The sequence below is a fragment of the Lingula anatina genome, chromosome 1 (assembly GCF_051362555.1).
Source record: "Lingula anatina isolate TDL-2025a chromosome 1, LinAna3.0, whole genome shotgun sequence".
Lineage (NCBI taxonomy): Eukaryota > Metazoa > Brachiopoda > Lingulata > Lingulida > Lingulidae > Lingula > Lingula anatina.
The window spans coordinates 87,501-107,369 of record NC_141767.1 but is presented as its reverse complement, the minus strand read 5'-3'; the positions used below and the strand labels follow the sequence as shown (position 1 = coordinate 107,369).

Here is a 19,869-nt window from a genome sequence, read left to right as displayed (position 1 = left end):
TTGCTGATTGTGTGGTTGAATATCTTAAGATGTCCTCTTTCTTAGATACTGTATTCAAGGTGTGAATTCACCATCTTAGATACTGTATTCAAGGTGTGAATTCACCATCCACTTGATTCAAAACCATAGATGATGGATCTTAAAGATACAAACTGTTCATTATTTATAGCCTCTAAGTTGAATTTGTTTATCATCCAATCTAGAAACCATTCATAAAAACTTTTTTCATAGAACACTAGATACTGCTAAATCTGATATGATATGCAATTGAACATAAAAAATGTAGGTGTGCATGCAGGTCCAAAGCCAGGTTGAATAGTGATGAGACAAATTTGTCTTTTGCTGGTACACCATTTTGCATGTTAGAATGGAATGCCCCATCCGTTTCTTAGGGCTAGCCTCATCAGTTAAATTTTATCTGGTAAAATTTAAGATTTGTCCCTCTCAAATTGAGCTGCAGGTACAATTCAGAAGTGATGTTTACATGTAATAAGCATATTTTTGATTAGTTCTGAATCTTCTCTCTCAAACCCCTCTTTTGTTTGTTCGGTAAGCAAATTTTCAGTTGGGAGGCTTACGGTGAAGAAAAATGAAAAGGAAGGGGGATATCCCCCCTCCCCCCTTTCTTCTTGAGCAAAAGGGATTAAAAGTGGTATGAAAAAGGGGAGGGGCTGAGTCAGTAATGTTTATCTTTTGACTGACCAGTCAATGAAAATTACTTAAAGTAAACTGTGTCTCTCATATGTTAAATAGTGCTTTTGTATGGAAATCATATTATAAATACAACTATTTCTTAAATAAAAAAAAAATAAACTTTTGTATCATTGCAACTGTAGTTCTGGTTGCGTGGCGGTTGAGACCCGTTGTGTTAGGTGAGAAACAGAAGTCATTTCCGCATTGTCATGCGTCATTTTACTTCCGGTAGCTGTGTCGACTGTAAGGAGGGGTAAGTCATATTATTTATTAACATGATATTTGGCTTTTTCATTGAGGTTTAAAGCTAAGAATAGAGGTACGTATTGCTTAAGCTAGCCTTACGATACCTAGTATCCCCTCTTAACTGAATATGTCCTCTGTAAAGATTCCCGTGCCATTTAACGCATCGGGAGTCTGCTAATAAATAAACAAACTTCAAGTAAATTGTAAAGTAAGGTGTTACTCGGATACACTTGTTGCATCGAAAGTTTTTTTGAATGAAGAAGAATAAGACCTGAGTCGGGTGCAGTGCAGAGATGGTCAATTTATGTAACAGTTTCCCCGTACACACACATGCTGTAGGTTTTCTCTCAGGTATGCGGGGTATGTCTAACTACCGTGTATGCAGGCAGCTCTAGTGTGACCTAGATAAATGGAAGTTACGCTATGTAATGGGGAAGTTATCAGGTGGAACTCGTGTTTTTCATTTTCCCTTCACATATCCTGTATGGACTTGATATAGTTATTAAGATACTGAAGTAATTTTGTGTACTAGAAATCAGTTGTCCCTGTGATTTGCAGTTAGGTGTGATGGACTGATCCCCCACAAACCTCCCACATAAATAGACATGGATTTAACACTCCTTTTTTACATGTTCTAAAATGCATGATGTGTGCTAACATGTGGAAGATATAGTTGCACATAACTGTAAAATGCTGGTCAGCTAAGGCACCTTCCTTGATACCAGTGCTGTCACATCTAAAATACTTACCTCTCACCTGAAGATACACTGTTAAAATGTCAACCAGTTTAACTGCCAGCTGTCCTGTAAATAATGTAAAGTTCTACTGGACAACCAGTTATGCATCCATGAAATCATACACCTGACTGTTTAAGACTGCCATTCACTTCCAAATGCAGAAAATATGTCAAATCACGTTTTTTAATTGCCAAGAAACAAACTGCTACAAAGGACCATGTTCAATTGAAGTTTCTTGGTCAATGTTTTAGTGCATGAGTTTTCTTTTCTGGGCAGGAAACAATGCGACATGAGTTTTCTAATGTGTGTGTGTGTGTGTGTGTGTGTGTGTGTGTGTGTGTGTGTGTGTGTATAAAATTTGAAATTAAGCAATTTTATAATTGTAATTTTATAATTATAATTAATAATTGTTTAAAGTCTAAAGTCCATTAAAAATGAACAAAATTTATTAAGTAATAATTTAATAAATGTAAATGCAATATTGATAAGAGTAAAATGAATTGAATAAATGTGTAAGATATTAAAATAATAAATGTAAATTGCAATGTTACTAATAAGGACCCATTTAAAATCCAGTCAATTCAGCTATACATTTGCAGAACGAGAAAAAATGTTTAAAGTGTATAAAGAATTGTATATTTACAAATATATGAAAAAAAAAGAACATTTCCTCTCTGCCGCTGTTTTGTTTCTGTTAAATATATGAAATAAGATATGTAGCCATCAGTTCATAAATCCAATGGCATATCTTGTCTTGTTAATTATTATCTTTATAGTAGGAATTAAGTTGTCCATAACCAAGAATTAATATCAGGTATCTATTTATAGCCTCCCTGTATATGGCCCTATAATTGAATGCACACATAATGTGATGCTGTAGATAAGGTAGTATGTAGGGTGCAGGTCTCTCTTGTGTTTACCGTGCTAGTACTTAGTTCTCTAGGTTGATGAGAGAGAAAAAAATTATACCATCATATCATTGTACCCCGAATTAACATTAAGGAAATGTGAAAGATGTTGGTTATTTCTGCTATGAGTATGAACTGTTTTTCTACTATTGAGATTCTTCACTACTGGATTGAAGTGTGTATTTAAAGGAGTGTTTTAAATTAAACCAGCTGCTATTGGAATTTTTTTTGTAAGTAGAATACCTGGAAGCCATAAATTAAGGTATGTTAGAAAGTGATGAATCCCATGCATTAGTAGCAGTTGCATCCTTCTTTTCTATAGCTTGACAACAATATGTAACCCACTATCTAAATGTTCTCAGGAAGAGACCCCTAATGGCAGCCCACTATTATTAAATTTGCAATAACAAAGCCAGATTACTCCATGTGATAAGGATGATGTCATCTGCTGTGGTTTATAACTCTACCTGTCTGGTGAAGTTAGACCAGGTTACTCCAGATGTATACCAGTGTTATAGACCCCATTCCCATAGATTTTAGATCGATCTATCCCTGAGGGGAGTCTCACTAGATTACTGTCAACTTAGCCGGCTTAAGCATCTGTCCCGCCTACTAAAAGCTGTAAGGGGGTAATTAACTATGGTGACCGCTCAGCTGACTGCAATTTAGCGTGAACTCTCGGAGAGTTAGGTCGATCTAAATCTAAATCTCTGGATTGATCTAAATCTCTGGGAATGCACCCATAGTGATGGTCTGTCCGTCTGGTCAACCATTTCCTGTATACCAGTGTTACAGTGATGATCTGTCTGTCTGGTCAACCATTACCTGTGGTCATTTCCTCACTGACCAATCACATGGGGTCATCCAGTGGCTTGGCTCCTACTGAAAGTACTTGAGGCTGATTTAAGTTGACCTTATGTATATACATAAGTGCATCATGTGAAAATATGTCATTAGAAATCTTACATTTGAGTTTTATATTAATTAAAAGAGAGAGACTTTATTTCTGTTATGGTAGTTTTTGACTTTAAGGGGAGAGGGATGCCAGACCTAAAGTGCTTTGTGTGGGAGGTCGCTCTGGTCTTAAAATATAACCACATTGTTGACTGAGTATGACTCAATGCAATTTTGTGTGCTCATAAACAGATATCTAGACTCCAACAAAGCAGGAAATTGCAGAAGACAAATCACAATTTACACTCAATGGGCAATAAATGCCCAAAGACTTATTGGTAAAGAGCTCTCTGTCAAATCAAATTGCAATGATGCTGTACCAAGAAAACAGGGTTGCAACATTTGCTAGGGAAGATATGCCAAAGGATGATGTCACTGCTTTTGTTTCTTGAAAACCCTTGATCAGATTGAAGTACAGTCCTGCTTTTGGAAGAATCTTTCTGCAGGCTGACCTGTCATTACCCGTTATTGTTTGCTGCTGTTCCTGTATACATATTTATGGCTGCTGTGAACAGAGATAGTTCATAAATTGCATCTGTGTTGGTGAAATGATAGAATTAATATTGATATAGGCTTACCAACTCTATATCAGCCATTTCTTAATTACTTGTGACTTTGCTTTGTCCTTGAATATTTCAACAATGACACAGATATAATGAAACAGTGCCATAGCCATCAACTTTCTTTGTTCAAAGAGATGATTTCATACAACAAAGAAAGAACATTAGGATGATATGTTTTTGCAGTGCAGGTAAGAACATCATTCAGAAGAGCAAGATAAAAGGGAGGTGGGGGCAGGGTTTGTCTGCAATAAGTTCCTAGAGTATCCATCTGGTCCATGTAAACCTGGGGGGGGGGGGGGGGGGGGGGGGGGGGGGGGGGGGGGGGGAAGGGGGGGCAGGGTTTGTCTGCAATAAGTTCCTGAAGTATCCATCTGGTACATGTTAACCTCAGGTGGGGGGGGGGGGGGGATATTTGTATGCAATGAGTTCCTTGAGTATCCATCTGGTCCATGTTAACCTAATGTAATGCCCCAGGTGGAGAGTACAACTGGTACACAGAGCTTCATATTGCCCTCCTGCAAACCAGATTTCCCTTTGATAGATTGATTCACAGAATTAATTTCTAGGGATAACCTTGGCTATAAATACACTGTTAGATAAATGTTCCCGTGTCGGATACTAGGAATGTTTATTTGTCAGTCTTGGAAAGAGGTATATTGCTTAGAATGATGAAAGGGGAGAAAATCCTGCTCATGTCATTCGAAACATTCTTTTCGACAGCCACTGCTATAGTTTATGAGAGGCCTCTGGGGAAATATTTCTTTGGGTTCAAATTTCTTAAAGCATTCAGGGAATCATGCTTATTTTTTATACCAAGAATATACTGTTATTTTTTTCAGTCTCATGGTAAAAAGACATCCCTATAGTTTGGAGTTAACAGAAACTTTGAAGGTAGGCTGCATGGTTTTTAATTTAGTTCATAAGACAGATTAAATTTGTTCTGAATCTTTAATTTGGCTGCTGATATTTTGAATAGCAATTATGTTCCATTCCAGGACTATATGTTGCTTACTAGTACTAGTAGTATCATTATGCACATATTTCAAGAAAGAAGAATTTTCTTAATTACCTTTTATATACATCTCACCACAAAATAGCTTTTAAAAATTGTAATTTGGATGTTAAAAATAGTAACTAATATTGTTGAAACCATAATGCTTGATTTTAAAAATTGAAACGTAATTTGAGTATATTTGCTTTTTTGATAGTGAATGAATTTTTAAAAGGAAATTTAAATTGTTTTGTTAGTTCATAAATTGTTTAATGTGTTGATAATCTGTTTCTCTGGGTTCTCCCTCCTTGTGTCTATAGAATAGCTGAAAGCAACTTGGGGTCTTGCAGAGGTTTTCTGTTATCCTAAAGCTCACATTGCTCTGCCTGGGGGGAGATTTTGACAGGAAAATTAATGGACAAGAAGAATTTATAGATCTATAGACTATTGAACTGAGTCCACATCTCAATGTACAGCAAGCTGCACAATGAGTTTCCAGGAGAAGAAATAGAGTGATTATAGGCACCCCACCATAATGGAAATCAATCAAGTGTAATGGATCAACAGGCTATCTGGAATTATTGCAGTTATATGCTTAATATATGAGTGTATTGTTTCTGTGGAATGCAATGTAAACCTATATCTCTGTTAAACATTATTTTTGGTTATTTCCCAACCTTTGGGTAGCGTGCTAGTAACCATATGTTATAGGGCAATTTAGCAAGTTAACCTAATATCAACATGTGAGTAGGAATTTCTCAGAAACAGGAGCTCATATCCAGGGATTTGTCTGCTGTTGATCTTTTTTTATGGATGGTAAAGGAATCCTTCTGATCTGGTGCCAAATGTTGGCATGTACAGAAGCTTTATAATATATCAACTAGGTAAAGGAGAGGCAGTGTCAGAACTCTGAAACTCGGGATGATAGAGAACAAAGGACTTTTAAAATAATCACATTTCAGAATGAAATTCTAACTAGATATTATCCATGGAAATAAACTGTCCAGTTCCTTTGCACCTAAACAAAATCTTTCTCTCCCACACACACTGTCAAATGGAATCTATATTCAACTGCAGCAGTACTTCACACAGAGTTGTATAGTTATTAAATGTTATCTAGATATACTTCAGGTATGACAGACAGGCCAAGATAAAGCTCAGGACTATTAAAGTCCACAGGTAAACATGAAACCCCTTCATCTTCATCAGTTCTAGAATGAAGGCTTTTACATGAGTTTTACTCCAGTTCTGTTTCTCTGTTCTAGGGATCCATGCCATACCATACCTCTCAATGGATTGGGATCAGACTATCTAGGAACCAGATATGGCTGAAGATGTAGTGCACTATATGAAGTCTCTCCATACCCAGTCCCCCACACCATGCCCTCCCCTCCAGTTGATGTAGAGGAGGTAGCTGATTAGTAGTGATGGATCTAATGTATCCCAGGCGTCCAGTGGCCTCGCCTCCTGACACACTTCAAGGCCGGAGACTGAGCCTGGAGACGTTTATGGTGCGCGTCCACATGGGGCCGCTAAGCCAGGAGACAGAATTCACCAGTGTGGAGGCTGAAAAGACAACACAGGCCCTGGAGGTGGTCAGGATTGCAGTGGCCAAGTTAGCTCTGGGAAAGGCAGAACATTTTGAGTTAGCTGAAGTCTTTGTCTCTGGTGGACAGTTGTGTAAAGAAAGGAGATTGTTACCTAATGAAACGCCAGTCAGGATCCAGTTGTTATGGCCGAGGCCGATGGCGGCTGCTGATATCCAGCCCTCGACACTGGACCCCCCCAGTCAGGTGACAGAGTACAGATTTTATCTACGGAAAAAAGGGGACAGAACTTCCAGTAGGACAGGGTCTTGGGTGGAATATGCTGAACCCAACCCAGTGGATACTTTCCTTAGCTCATTTTTAAAACAGAGAAGTGGAAAGGATTATCCTGATTTGTGCAATCTCCCAGATTTGAATGAAGTGACACTAATGGAAAATTTGAAACTTAGATTTAGTAATGGAAACATATACACATATGTAGGATCCATTCTCATAGCTGTTAATCCTTTTAAATTCTTTCCTATTTACAATCCAAAATATGTGAACATGTACCAGAATCGAAGGTTGGGTGACTTACCTCCCCATATATTTGCCATAGCAGATGCTGCTTATCATACAATGTTACATGAGAAATCAGACCAGTGTATAGTGATCTCAGGGGAGAGTGGCAGTGGAAAGACAGAGAGTACAAACCTACTGCTGCATCATCTCACGGCACTCAGCCAGAAAGGACTCCATGGGAGTGGAGTAGAGCAGACCATCCTTGGTGCTGGACCAGTACTGGAGGTAAATTATACGTAAGAGTGTGCATGTGTGTGTGTGTGCGTGCATGTGAGCGGGATGGAGCAGACCATCCTTGGTGCTGGACCAGTACTGGAGGTAAATTATACGTAAGAGTGTGTGTGTGTGCGTGCATGTGAGCGGGGTGGAGCAGACCGTCCTTGGTGCTGGACCAGTACTGGAGGTAATTCATACGTATGAGTGTGCATGTGTGTGTGCGTGCATGTATAGTGTAATCTTTGTACATTGTTTATTTCTGAAATATAAAATTAGCACTTTCATCAGAAATTAATTTAGTATGCTTGTCTATGCATGTGTTTTGAAGTATTCCCATTTTAAAAATATATTTATTCTGGACTAGAATTTATTTCAAAGAATAATGTATTTTTCTGTTTCAGAAATTTACCAGGGAACTGAAAATATGCTGGCTAGGGCATTACTAAAACCAAGATTTTTTTGGGAAATAAGTTTCAAAATGTATTCATGCACAAAGTGATTTTTGATTAATTTTCACGTTGAAGAAGATAGATATTTCTTTCAGATTGAAGCTCGGTCATGAACACATCTAGAATGATTTGAGGCACTGGAGTAAAGTGAAAAAAATTTGTCATTTGAAATATTAGCCTTTAAATGAATGAATAGGGCCATGTTGATGTGAGGTTTCATAATTTTTTATAGATAAATTGGCAGCACATTTTAGTGAACAAAGTCCTGGGTTTGTATACCATGTTGGTGTCTGTAAACTGAGTGATATCATGTCTGTACAGGTGCTGTACTTGGACCTCTCTGTAGATTATACTTCTTTATAGAGAAATAGAGAACATGTTGGTGTCTGTAAACTGAGTGATATCATGTCTGTACAGGTGTTGTACTTGGACCTCTCTGTAGATTATACTTCTTTATAGAGAAATAGAGAACATGTTGGTGTCTGTAAACTGAGTGATATCATGTCTGTACAGGTGCTGTACTTGGATCTCTCTGTAGATTATACTTCTTTATAGAGAAATAGAGAACATGTTGGTGTCTGTAAACTGAGTGATATCATGTCTGTACAGGTGCTGTACTTGGACCTCTCTGTAGATTATACTTCTTCATGGAGAAATAGAGAACATGGGATTTGATTAGCTTGAAGTAAACAGACCAACAGTTTTATTAGGGAAAGGTATTTATTAGGCTCTTACACTTGACCCAGTTGGGAAACTATCAAACCAACTTGCTTTTATGTTGTGTTGAGCTCTCTTTTCATCATGTTATGACAGTCAGTGTCACATGAGTCAAAGCACAAATATTGATATCAACTTTGAAGAAAGAAAGATGTGATCTTCTATCAATTTTTTTGTGGATTCTCATTGATCCTTCAAATCAGATATGAATCGTGTGGCAATGCTTATGTTATTCAGAATCGTTCAGTTTGAAAACAAAAATGCTGCACATGATGTTAAAGCTCCCCACAAACTTGATTGATCATCATTAGAAATTTACTTTTCTGTGTTAGCTTGAGAAATGAGTTTTGGGGTAAAAAAATGGCTGATGTTATGAGGTAAACACACCTACCTCTCCAGTGTATTGTATATATTTGTACTGTTTGTGTAGGAGTTGTGGTCTGCAGGGCATGCTTGCCTTCTCTTATCACTCCTCACTTTTTGCAGTGAGCTGAATAATTTTTGTCCCTTCAGTTTATTTAAGTGATACCTGTTGCAGTTGTTTTTATAAAGTTAAATTGGTGGCATTTTTTTCAGTAAAACATAGCCTTACATGATAAAAGACTGTAGAGAGTGTTAAAGTAGCAGTGAAATCATTGACATCCTCATTAATCCACTTCATTCCTAGTTTTAAATAAAAGACTGTAGAGAGTGTTAAAGTAGCAGTGAAATCATTGGCATCCTCATTAATCCACTTCATTCCTAGTTTTAAATAAAGGACTGTAGAGAGTGTTAAAGTAGCAGTGAATTCATTGACATCCTTATTAATCCACTTCATTCCTAGTTTTAAATAAAGGACTGTAGAGAGTGTTAAAGTAGCAGTGAATTCATTGACATTCCCATTATTCCACTTCATTCATAGTTTTAGACCAAGCTGTGCTCAATATTCATACAATTGACAAAATTTGTGTATAATATAGTTCCAGGTTGAAATACAAAATATATTCCTCTTGGTTTATTTTGATCTCTGACACAAATGAATAATTAAGTGAAGTTAAGATTTTCCACTTTGAGAAACCTAAAATAAAAAGTTGAAGCTAAAATTATGTTATTGAGCAGGGTTATGTCATGGGCCTAGAATTGAACAGCCTGTGAGTAAACTTTGGCAAACATGCATGCAAATCTAGTCCTTGAATTAAAACTCAAAAATATCCCATGCAGTCTACAACATTTCTATATGAGTCACAGGGTGGGGTGGTGTCCATGTAAATACACTACCAGTAGGGTCATTAGTGTGGCATGGCTTTTACATGTTATTTTATATGACCTAATGGACCCCCAGCACTGAATAGAAATTTTATAAAATATGGTTTGAATTGACTGATCAAAACTCTCCTGTGTTGAGCATCTTGACTGACATGTCTTTACTGGTAACCTGGGTTTCTTTTTTAAACATAGATACATAGTTAGATTTGTGTGGCCATTCATCATGCTCAGTTCTTTTCTAAATAAAACACAAAATCTGCATAAGCTTTAACCAGGCCTTATAAAGGGATTAGGCTTTTGCGAAAATAAGCCTCAAGTTTGTGAACACATATGCCCAAATTAATGACTCTAGCCAAGAAAATTTTAAGAAACCCAACATAAAATTGTGCTCCCAAATTTACAGCTCATGATAGCAACTGGCAGTTATCATTTATGAGCCCTGTTATTTATCTCCAACAATCTTCAGCAGAAAAAATAGTTCACCTCCTGAATTCCATCTTCAAACCATCTGAGAAAGGAATGAAGGGCAGCAACCTTTTTCACAATAAAAATGTAAGGCTGCTCTCTGCTTGACATCTTCCTTGCTATGGGTTATGCTTTTATTGATATTATGTGAACCTCAGCAGGAAAGTTATGCCCTGAAGATCTTGGTCAACGGGCTTTGCTTGCTCATGGGATTTTATGGTGTTTGGTAGAGAAAAAATCCTGCAGATTCAGAATGCGTTAACAGTGTGGTAAATTAGGCAGTTTACCATGTGAATGTTATCTATATCTGAGACTTGATGGGTTTGTCTCTGGCACTGGGAGGAACTTATTGTAAAAAGAAATTACATCTTGGATGATTTATACCTATGATTCTAGTGGATAATTGTTTTCCAGTTACTCTCAATTTTTTACAGAAATGGAAGTTTGACTATAGATAGAATTCAGCATGGTTTTTGTAGTTAGCATGTGGAGAACATAAATCCTGCTTAAGAATATTATTCTGCATAAATAAGGGCCCATCTCAAATTTGGGAAACTCTTTCAGATGTGGTCCATAACTTGGGGCCCATCTAAAGGTCCGAGGTTCTCTTTTAGTTGTGGTCCCAGAGTTGGGGCCCATTTCAAGGTCCAAAAAACTTTTAGTTGTGGTCCCAGAGTTGGGGCCCATTTCAAGGTCCAAAAAACTTTTAGTTGTGGTCCCAGAATAGAGTTGGGGCCCATTTCAAGGTCCAAAAAACTTTTAGTTGTGGTCCCAGAATAGAGTTGGGGCCCATTTCAAGGTCCAAAAAACTTTTAGTTGTGGTCCCAGAGTTGGGGCCCATTTCAAGGTCCAAGAAACTTTTAGTTGTGGTCCCAGAGTTGGGGCCCATTTCAAGGTCCAAAAAACTTTTAGTTGTGGTCCCAGAGTTGGGGCCCATTTCAAGGTCCAAGAAACTTTTAGTTGTGGTCCCAGAGTTGGGGCCCATTTCAAGATTCAAGAAACTTTTAGTTGTGGTCCCAGAATAGAGTTGGGGCCTATTGCAAGGTCCAAGAATCTCTTTTAGTTGTGATCGTAAAGTTGGTGCTCATCTGAAAGTCCAAGAAACTTTAAGTTGTGGTCCCAGAGTAGAATTGGGCCCATTTCAAGGTGACATTGACAAGCATCTGACATCTGGCAGCTCTGAAGGATTAACATGTTGATCCTGACACACTAATGTGTTTGTATTAGTCTTTCAGGTGATGTAAATGCATTTGTATCCTGTAATTACTTCTTATATTAGTCATGTAGGTGTTATAGAATTATTTACTTATTCTTTGTTGCAGGCATTTGGCAATGCGAAGACTGTCCACAACAATAACTCCAGTAGATTTGGCAAGTTTATTGAAGTCAACTATAAGGAAAATGGAATGGTGCATGGGTAAGGAAGGTCATTCATAGACTTTATAGACTGTATATGGTACAGGGTATTTACTGTGGCTCATTATGTAGCTTTAACTTAAAACTTGAGAAAGTCTACAGGTCCTATTGTAGGTGACTATTGTAGTTATACTTCTTTTTGCTAAACATGTAGCCATAGGGCTAATACTGTCACTGATGAGTTGTTCACCCTGTAAAGTGAGCTATTTGTGGCCTTCATTCTTACACTAATATGATCAATAGCCATACTATTGAAAATTTCCTCTATATAACAGAATTGTTAGTGGGCTGAATACAATTACTATTGAAAATACCCCCACCCTCAACCCAAAACTCCACCCCCACCCACCCCCACTCAACCCAACTCCACCCCCACCCACCCCCACTCAACCCAACTCCACCCCCACCCACCCCCCACTCAACCCAACTCCACCCACCCCACCCTCAACCCAACTCCACCCCCACCCACCCCCACCCTCAACCCAACTCCACCCCCACCCACCCCCACTCAACCCAACTCCACCCCCACCCACCCCCCACTCAACCCAACTCCACCCCCACCCACCCCACCCCACCCCAGATTGTCCCAATGTCACACCATGCCATTAAATTCTTTCAGATAAAACATATTGGGACATGTTCGCTGTATGGTAACAAAAATATCATCAGATACAAATTCTTCATAGAGAATTTCCAAGAACTGTTAAGAATCTGACATTTACTTGCCTCTCCAACTTATGATTTATTTGTGTAGAGATGACCTAGTTAGATATTTAAATGCTATCACACAGACAATTTGTTCACCAACCAGGGGCAGATGGTTGCCCAGGTGGTGGAACACCTGCACCTGGAATGTGTGCCTGCCATCTTGAATGTAAAGACTGGCATTTTCTAGCTGGAAGGAGATCCTGGAAGTATGCTCTGTTTTGATAGGGTTATGAGTTCAAGTGGTACATCTTAATGAAATGGCTTGATTTTGCTAATCTTAATTTCAGCTGATCAGTGGATCTATGTTGAGGCGCGTGACTTTGTTATTTTGCTGTGTTTGTAAACTGGGTTAGACCCAATAACTCCAAGAAATTTTTTATTTGGTCCTAAGGTTTTTTTCCCCACACACAGGACAGTTGAACCACCCTAAAAAGATAGTAATCACCTTTAGATTACCTTTGTACGACAGTTTCAAGTAGCAAACCTCCAAAGCATCCATATTTTAGGATTTAATATTTTGAAATTCATGTAAGCAGTAGGAAGGCCTAGTTATTAGGGACAGTTATTGTATACAGCGTGGAGACCAGACAGGTAAATAGGTCTGTAGTTACTCAGCATGAGATCTTCAGGGTGAAATAAAGAGGTTTCTGGTCATAATTAGCTGATGATCTGTAATTTGTTTGCCTTTTCTCCCCTCTCCAGAAATAATCTTTCCTATCCTTGAATGCAATGTCTAAGTATAACCTTTACAGCAAATCTTTCAAGAAAAGTTCACCATTTTAAATGTCAGACAAATTTGTGTGTGATGGGTGGCAGGGCTCAGGTAGGCTTCTGTAGAGGTGCTAGATTTTGCTGTCAGTCATCTGCATCAAACAAAATTTGAAGTGCACATCATATTAGCTTTAGTGAAATGTTCAGACGTTGATTTAATGAAATAACTGAGTTTTGGGGATAAGATAAGAAGAATTGAAATAAAGCTTTTTAAGTACATTGGTGTATTTTCTGTTTGACGCATGGAGAAAAGTTGATAACAAATGTGGGGCTTAAAAACAATAACATATAAGTACCTGTACTGGATAACCAGTGAGATGAGGAATGCCTCCTTATATATCCTGATTGATGATGGTTTCATCAGTTCTCATATTTCTATGATGTAATATGTTGATTTGAATTTCTTTGTTAGTGACTAAAGTGAGTAAGAATGGTTTTGTGATCATTTAATGAATGAGTGTAATTTGGATATAAATCTTTGTTTATTTTTCAGTGCTGTGGTAGAACAATATCTGTTGGAAAAGTCAAGAATTGTATCACAGGCCCACAATGAAAGGTAAGGTAAAATGAGTTGGTAAACAGGGAGTTTTACTTGGTAGTATAATTCATGAATATTTTTCCATGTTATTAAACATACATTCCAGCATCATCATTTGTAGACCAAATCATTTTCTTTTGTCTTCTTAGTGGTATCCTGCTCAAATTTTAAAGTGCCCCAGGATCATGCTTTATCTTTCCAAGCTTCTTTCCCAGTTTAAAAAGATAAACCCCCCAAACTACCATAAACTCCCCAAAATGGAGGTTTCCATGAAGCATCCTTAATGTTGTAATTTACCTTCTCAGTCTCAGATAATTTACCTTCAGAAATTGTTCATCAAATTGAGCACTATTTCTCCTTGGCTTCTTAACTTTTGACAAATAAATAACCACCCAACCTGACTTAATATCAGTAACATGTTTGTTGTCTTGATTTCAGGAACTATCATGTATTTTATTATCTTCTTGCTGGTGCCACGGAACACGAGAAAGAATCTCTGTGTTTGTCAGATCCAGATGACTTCCATTATTTACGGCAGGTAGGATAAACATGTAACTTAAGCTTAAGAAATCCCATTAGATGAATGTTCGTGTATTTAGTTACTAAAATTGCAATGTGATACACTGTATTCAGATCTTTTTATATGGTATCATTCTTCTTCTTGGAATAAGCATACCTTGGTTACTATTGGTTTCAAATATTTCATAATCTGCTCTCTACTACAGAGCCAGTGCCATACCCTAGAGGGAGTGGATGAGGCCCATGAGTTTGCTCGGCTAAAACAGTCCATGGAAATTGTGGGGTTCTCCACAGAAACCCAGAGAAGGTAAGGCCTGCGGGCTAACCACTGGAAAAAAAACTGCTTCATACTGTGAGAGATGTGCATTACCTATAGTGTCTAGCACATCTCTAACATAACTATCTGGTATTGTTTTTGTAAAAGCCAGTTGGGAGGGTTAAAGGACGTAGAAGCAGTCCTAAACATGTAAAGTGCTGTGTGAATGATGTGTATGCAAGATATTTAAAAATGTACATTATTTGTTTCTTTTCAGGGTCTTCTCAGTCCTGTCTGCAGTGCTTCACCTGGGAAATATAGAATTTAAAAAGGTTTGCTTCTTAACATTTGATCTAGTTATATTTTGATGTGTGCTCTCACAGCTAAGAAATATAGAGTTAAAGAGATTTGGTTTCTAACATTTGATCTAGTTATATTTTGATGTGTGCTCTTACACCTGAGAAATATAGAATTTAAAAAGGTTTGCTTCTTAACGTTTGATCTAGTTATATTTTGATGTGTGCTCTTACACCTAAGAAATATAGAATTTAAAAAGGTTTGCTTCTTAACGTTTGATCTAGTTATATTTTGATGTGTGCTCTTACACCTGAGAAATATAGAATATAAAAAGGTTTGCTTCTTGACGTTTGATCAAGTTATATTTTGATGTGTGCTCTTACACCTGAGAAATGTAGAGTTTAAAAAGATTTGCTTCCTAACATTTGATCTAGTTATATTTTGATGTGTGCTCTTACACCTAAGAAATGTAGAGTTAAAAAGATTTGGTTTCTAACATTTGATCTAGTTATATTTTAATGTGTGCTCTTACACCTGAGAAATGTAGAGTTTAATGTTTTGATGACGGATAAATTTGTGGCATTTACCTGTAAAATATTGATACTTTAGAACTTCAACATGTAACCATGCTAGTAAATTATTTAGATAAAGGTCAATCCTCAATGTCAGTCTAACTGTTTTTAATGGTATACACAACCAATTAATGAATGCTGATATAAAATTGGTGTAAATAGTTAATGATTGTCAGGTCTTCCATTACAGAAGTCAGAGATCCACCATGATGAGGTAGTCTATATAAAGTATATATAAAATTGATGTAAATAGTTAATGATTGTCAGGTCTTCCATTACAGAAGTCAGAGATCCACCATGATGAGGTAGTCTATATAAAGAATATATAAAATTGGTGTCAATAGTTAATGGTTGTCAGGTCTTTCATTACAGAAGTCAGAGATCCACCATGATGAGGCAGTCTATATAAAGAATATAGAAAGTGTCCAGGTCATTTCTGGCTTGTTGAAGGTAACATGTGAATATTACTGAAGCGACAGCTTGAGGAAAGTTCTAAATCTAATTCCTCTGAGATCATACAGTTATGGTCAAAACTTGAAAACAGTGTTGTTCTTGAAAAATTCATTAGAAGCCAACATGATTTTTACATCAGTCTTAGGTGCTAAGGAAACATATTTATAAAAGCTTTGTCAGATTCACATCTCCTAAAGTATGTTTTTGTAGTGACAAAATTTTGGTTAAGTTTTTCACATGTTTAATTATTGGAGTCTGGATTAGCACACAGTTATATTTTTAAATGGCTTGTGAACTTTTAGAATTATAATCTCTCAAGCTTATGTTTTCATGATATACTTAATGTATTGTAGTTAAGTGTAGTACTGTCCTGTTTATGTATACATGTTTTTGAATTGAGGACTATTTCTATTAGGTGAAAGAAGAAACTTTAGTAGAAGCCCTTACAATGAAAAAGACAACTGCGGGGGAGGAAACAGTGATAATCCCTTACAGAATGGAGGATGTGAGTATAATATGAACATATTATGATAATCCCTAACAGAAATGGAGGATGTGAGTATAATATGAACATATTGTGATTATTGATTACAGAATGAAGAATGTAATTTAAATATAAGCATATTTCTGAAGCTGGTGCTGATTTTTTGGAAAAATCAAAGTGAAATATTATGTGAAGTATTAAACTTTTCTGTTGATGTCTGATTTTTTGTATTGTTATTGTTGTGAATAACAAAAATTAAGAATCAGAATAAGTAGTATTTGAGACAGATTTCTATTTGCCAAAGGCATGAAGACTGCAATAATGATAATAACTAGACTGCAACTGGCTTAAGCCAGTGATGGAGGATTCCCCTGCAAAATAGGTGTGGAAACGCTCTTACAAGGTCATGTGAAGGTAATGGGTTAAATTTGACCCCATATTCTGAAAGAGATTGTGCGAATTGGGGGGGGGGGGGGGGGGGGGGGGGGGGGGGGGAGGCAACAAAACATCACTTTTAGGCCACTTCAATATTTCTCCATGAAATAGCTGAATGACCTTGAAAATGAGGGTCAAGGTCAAATTTGACATTTGATTTGGGGGTGTTGGGTATATGTTTGGGGTAGTTTACTATAGCATGTTATCACAAAAAAACAATATTTCATGGAGAAATTGACAAAGTCACCATTTCTGTGAAATTATTAATATTTAAAAATCTATATTAAAAAAGCTAATCAGTCAATTGTGAATATTATTAGATACTGCACTGGATAGATATCTAGGGCAACTTTTCACATCATCCTTGTGGCTCTGTGACATCTGGTTTACCACCTGCCGAGAGTCAACCTCCTGGAGCATATTTTGCAATAAGTTGACCTTGACCTGACCTACTTTCCTAAAATTATGTCACATGATATAGAATTATTGTGTGACCTCACCGATGAAAGGATTTGTCAAAATGTTGAAAATTCTAGGAGATATTGCATTTTGAAATTTGCCAAATTTTCACTTTAAAAGGCTCTGTGACCTTGAAAATTAGGTCAAGGTCAAAAAAATTGGGTGGACCGGAATAACTTTTCATAGGCTATCAGTATGAATTTTTTTAAGAATTTTAGAAAGAAATTTTTTGACGAAAAATAATAATAAGAAGAAGAATACCAAAAACAATAGTATTCCCCTATGGGGAATCTTAATAATAAGAAGAAGAACAGGAAAAACAATAGTATTCCCCTATGGGGAATCCTAATAATAATGGCCCTTGCTAAATGCAAGTATTATGGAAGGCAGGCATGTAATAATAATAATAATAATAATAATGGCCGTTGCTAAATGCCAGTATAATGGAGGGCAGGCAGGTTACATGTTGTTAATTAGTTCATTTATAGCCATTGGTTTTGCTGTGGGCCAGTAAATTTTAAAACTGTGTGTGTGTGTGTGTGTGTGTGTGTGTGTGTGTGTGTGTGTGTGTGTGTGTGTGTGTGTGTGTGTAAGGAATAACTGTTATTACTTTTGTTAATGTTTCCTCTTTTGCTTCAGGCCCTTGCTACCCGAGATGCCATGGCCAAATGTCTGTATGGTGCCCTATTTGACTGGATAGTACTACAGGTGAACCACTCTCTACTGGCTAAGAAGGATCATAAAGAACATCAGGTAATATCTGTATGGTGCTCTATTTGACTGGATAGTACTACAGGTGAACCACTCTCTACTGGCTAAGAAGGATCATAAAGAACATCAGGTAATATCTGTATGGTGCTCTATTTGACTGGATAGTACTACAGGTGAACCACTCTCTACTGGCTAAGAAGGATCATAAAGAACATCAGGTAATATCTGTATGGTGCTCTATTTGACTGGATAGTACTACAGGTGAACCACTCTCTACTGGCTAAGAAGGATCATAAAGAACATCAGGTAATATCTGTATGGTGCTCTATTTGACTGGATAGTACTACAGGTGAACCACTCTCTACTGGCTAAGAAGGATCATAAAGAACATCAGGTAATGTCTATATGGTGCTCTATTTGACTGGATAGTACTACAGGTGAACCACTCTCTACTGGCTAAGAAGGATCATAAAGAACATCAGGTAATATCTGTATGGTGCTCTATTTGACTGGATAGTACTACAGGTGAACCACTCTCTACTGGCTAAGAAGGATCATAAAGAACATCAGGTAATATCTGTATGGTGCTCTATTTGACTGGATAGTACTACAGGTGAACCACTCTCTACTGGCTAAGAAGGATCATAAAGAACATCAGGTAATGTATGGTGCTCTATTTGACTGGATAGTACTACAGAAGAATCACCAGGTAATGAAGACCACAAAAGTGGAACAACACTGGGAGTCATTTTGGCATGGGATCTTGTGAAGTAAAACAAGAATCTAGATGTAGAACAAATGCCACCATACAATCTCAAATATTAGTACTTAAAAAGAATACCGAAGGGTATAGTTTCATATTTCCTGTAAAAATCTTTGGTATATATATAACTCTCAGTTGTTTTCTGCATATCATTTTAATAACTGTGCTATTGTGAAGACAGCAGTAATGTACCATATATTATTATGGTTGACTTTCTCAAACTGAATGAATGGATGGATAAGTAGATCAAATTATGCAAGGGCGGATCCAGAGATATTTTATGACAGTCTTCCATATTAGATTTGTTGATCCATGCTCCATTTTTGACCGTCATCAACAGAAAGAGATAGATACCCGTCAATGTAAACTTGAATATCTGACCGTCTTCTGGAAGACCCAGAAGACGGCCTAAATCCGCCCCTGTCATGACCAGGTATTTGAAAAAAACTAGCTCTAAAGCTCTTTTGTGGCTGATCGAGTGCTATATTAGGTTTATACCTTGGCATGTCAACTTAATTTAAGTTGCATAAGAAACCAGTAGAAGTGGTCAATTTGCATTATAGGGAATCCACTTTCTTGATATTTAACTTTTAGACAATGGGTTTTAGCTTTTACATTATATATTTAAATCACAATGGGTTACTTGGCATTTTCCTTAGTGAATAATGCTTTGTATGTAGAATAATATATAGTATATTTGTATAGGACACTGCAAACTGAAAATATTTCTCTTCTTCCATCAGGGCAATTCTATAGGAGTGCTAGATATCTTTGGATTTGAGGACTTCACCAAGAACAGCTTTGAGCAGTTTTGTATCAATTATGCCAATGAACACTTACAGTACTACTTTAACCAGCATATCTTCAAGTTTGAGCAGGTGAGGAGGGAAAATATTCTGGAGATGAAAGTGAATTTGTGAAGAAATATAATAAATTTTCACAGAAAAAAGTGTTCCTGCAATGAAAGTACATAGCTTTTTTTGTGACATTTTTTGTTCTAGATTGAGCCTGTTATATGATTTTAATTCTTGCGTGTAAACATGACTGATGTTGTTAGTTTTCAGCACCTCTGTTCTCTTCTAATATTACTTTTATATGTGATATACTTTATTATAGCTATATATGTTTTTCTTTCAACCTTTGTTTATGAACAGGAAGAGTATCAAAGAGAAGGAATTCAGTGGAAGAACATAGA

The 19,869-nt window shown here is 36.9% G+C and overlaps 1 protein-coding gene across 17 annotated transcripts in view; it reads left to right on the top strand.

Annotated features, from left to right (window-relative positions):
* The first annotated feature begins 885 nt into the window (after positions 1 to 885).
* Positions 886 to 19,869, top strand: part of LOC106179095 (unconventional myosin-IXb-like) — a 49,170-nt gene continuing 30,186 nt past the window's right edge. For 14 of the 17 annotated variants that reach the window (XR_015332072.1, XM_087001882.1, XM_087001872.1 and 11 more), the window contains exons 1-13: positions 886 to 946; positions 4,941 to 4,992; positions 6,358 to 7,425; positions 11,615 to 11,709; positions 13,681 to 13,743; positions 14,164 to 14,263; positions 14,451 to 14,551; positions 14,778 to 14,832; positions 15,742 to 15,819; positions 16,238 to 16,327; positions 17,840 to 17,953; positions 19,418 to 19,552; positions 19,829 to 19,869. The exon at positions 19,829 to 19,869 is cut by the window's right edge and continues 223 nt beyond it. Coding sequence is in view for 16 of the 17 variants with exons in the window: in XM_087001882.1 (XP_086858008.1) it covers positions 6,520 to 7,425; positions 11,615 to 11,709; positions 13,681 to 13,743; positions 14,164 to 14,263; positions 14,451 to 14,551; positions 14,778 to 14,832; positions 15,742 to 15,819; positions 16,238 to 16,327; positions 17,840 to 17,953; positions 19,418 to 19,552; positions 19,829 to 19,869 (1,778 nt within the window). In the remaining variant the exon portion in view is untranslated. Of the gene's footprint in view, positions 947 to 4,940; positions 4,993 to 6,357; positions 7,426 to 7,486; positions 7,519 to 7,566; positions 7,604 to 11,614; positions 11,710 to 13,680; positions 13,744 to 14,163; positions 14,264 to 14,450; positions 14,552 to 14,777; positions 14,833 to 15,741; positions 15,820 to 16,237; positions 16,328 to 17,839; positions 17,954 to 19,417; positions 19,553 to 19,828 lie in introns of those variants that run through there. The other 3 variants (XM_087001868.1, XM_087001884.1, XM_087001883.1) reach the window with 3 other exon arrangements.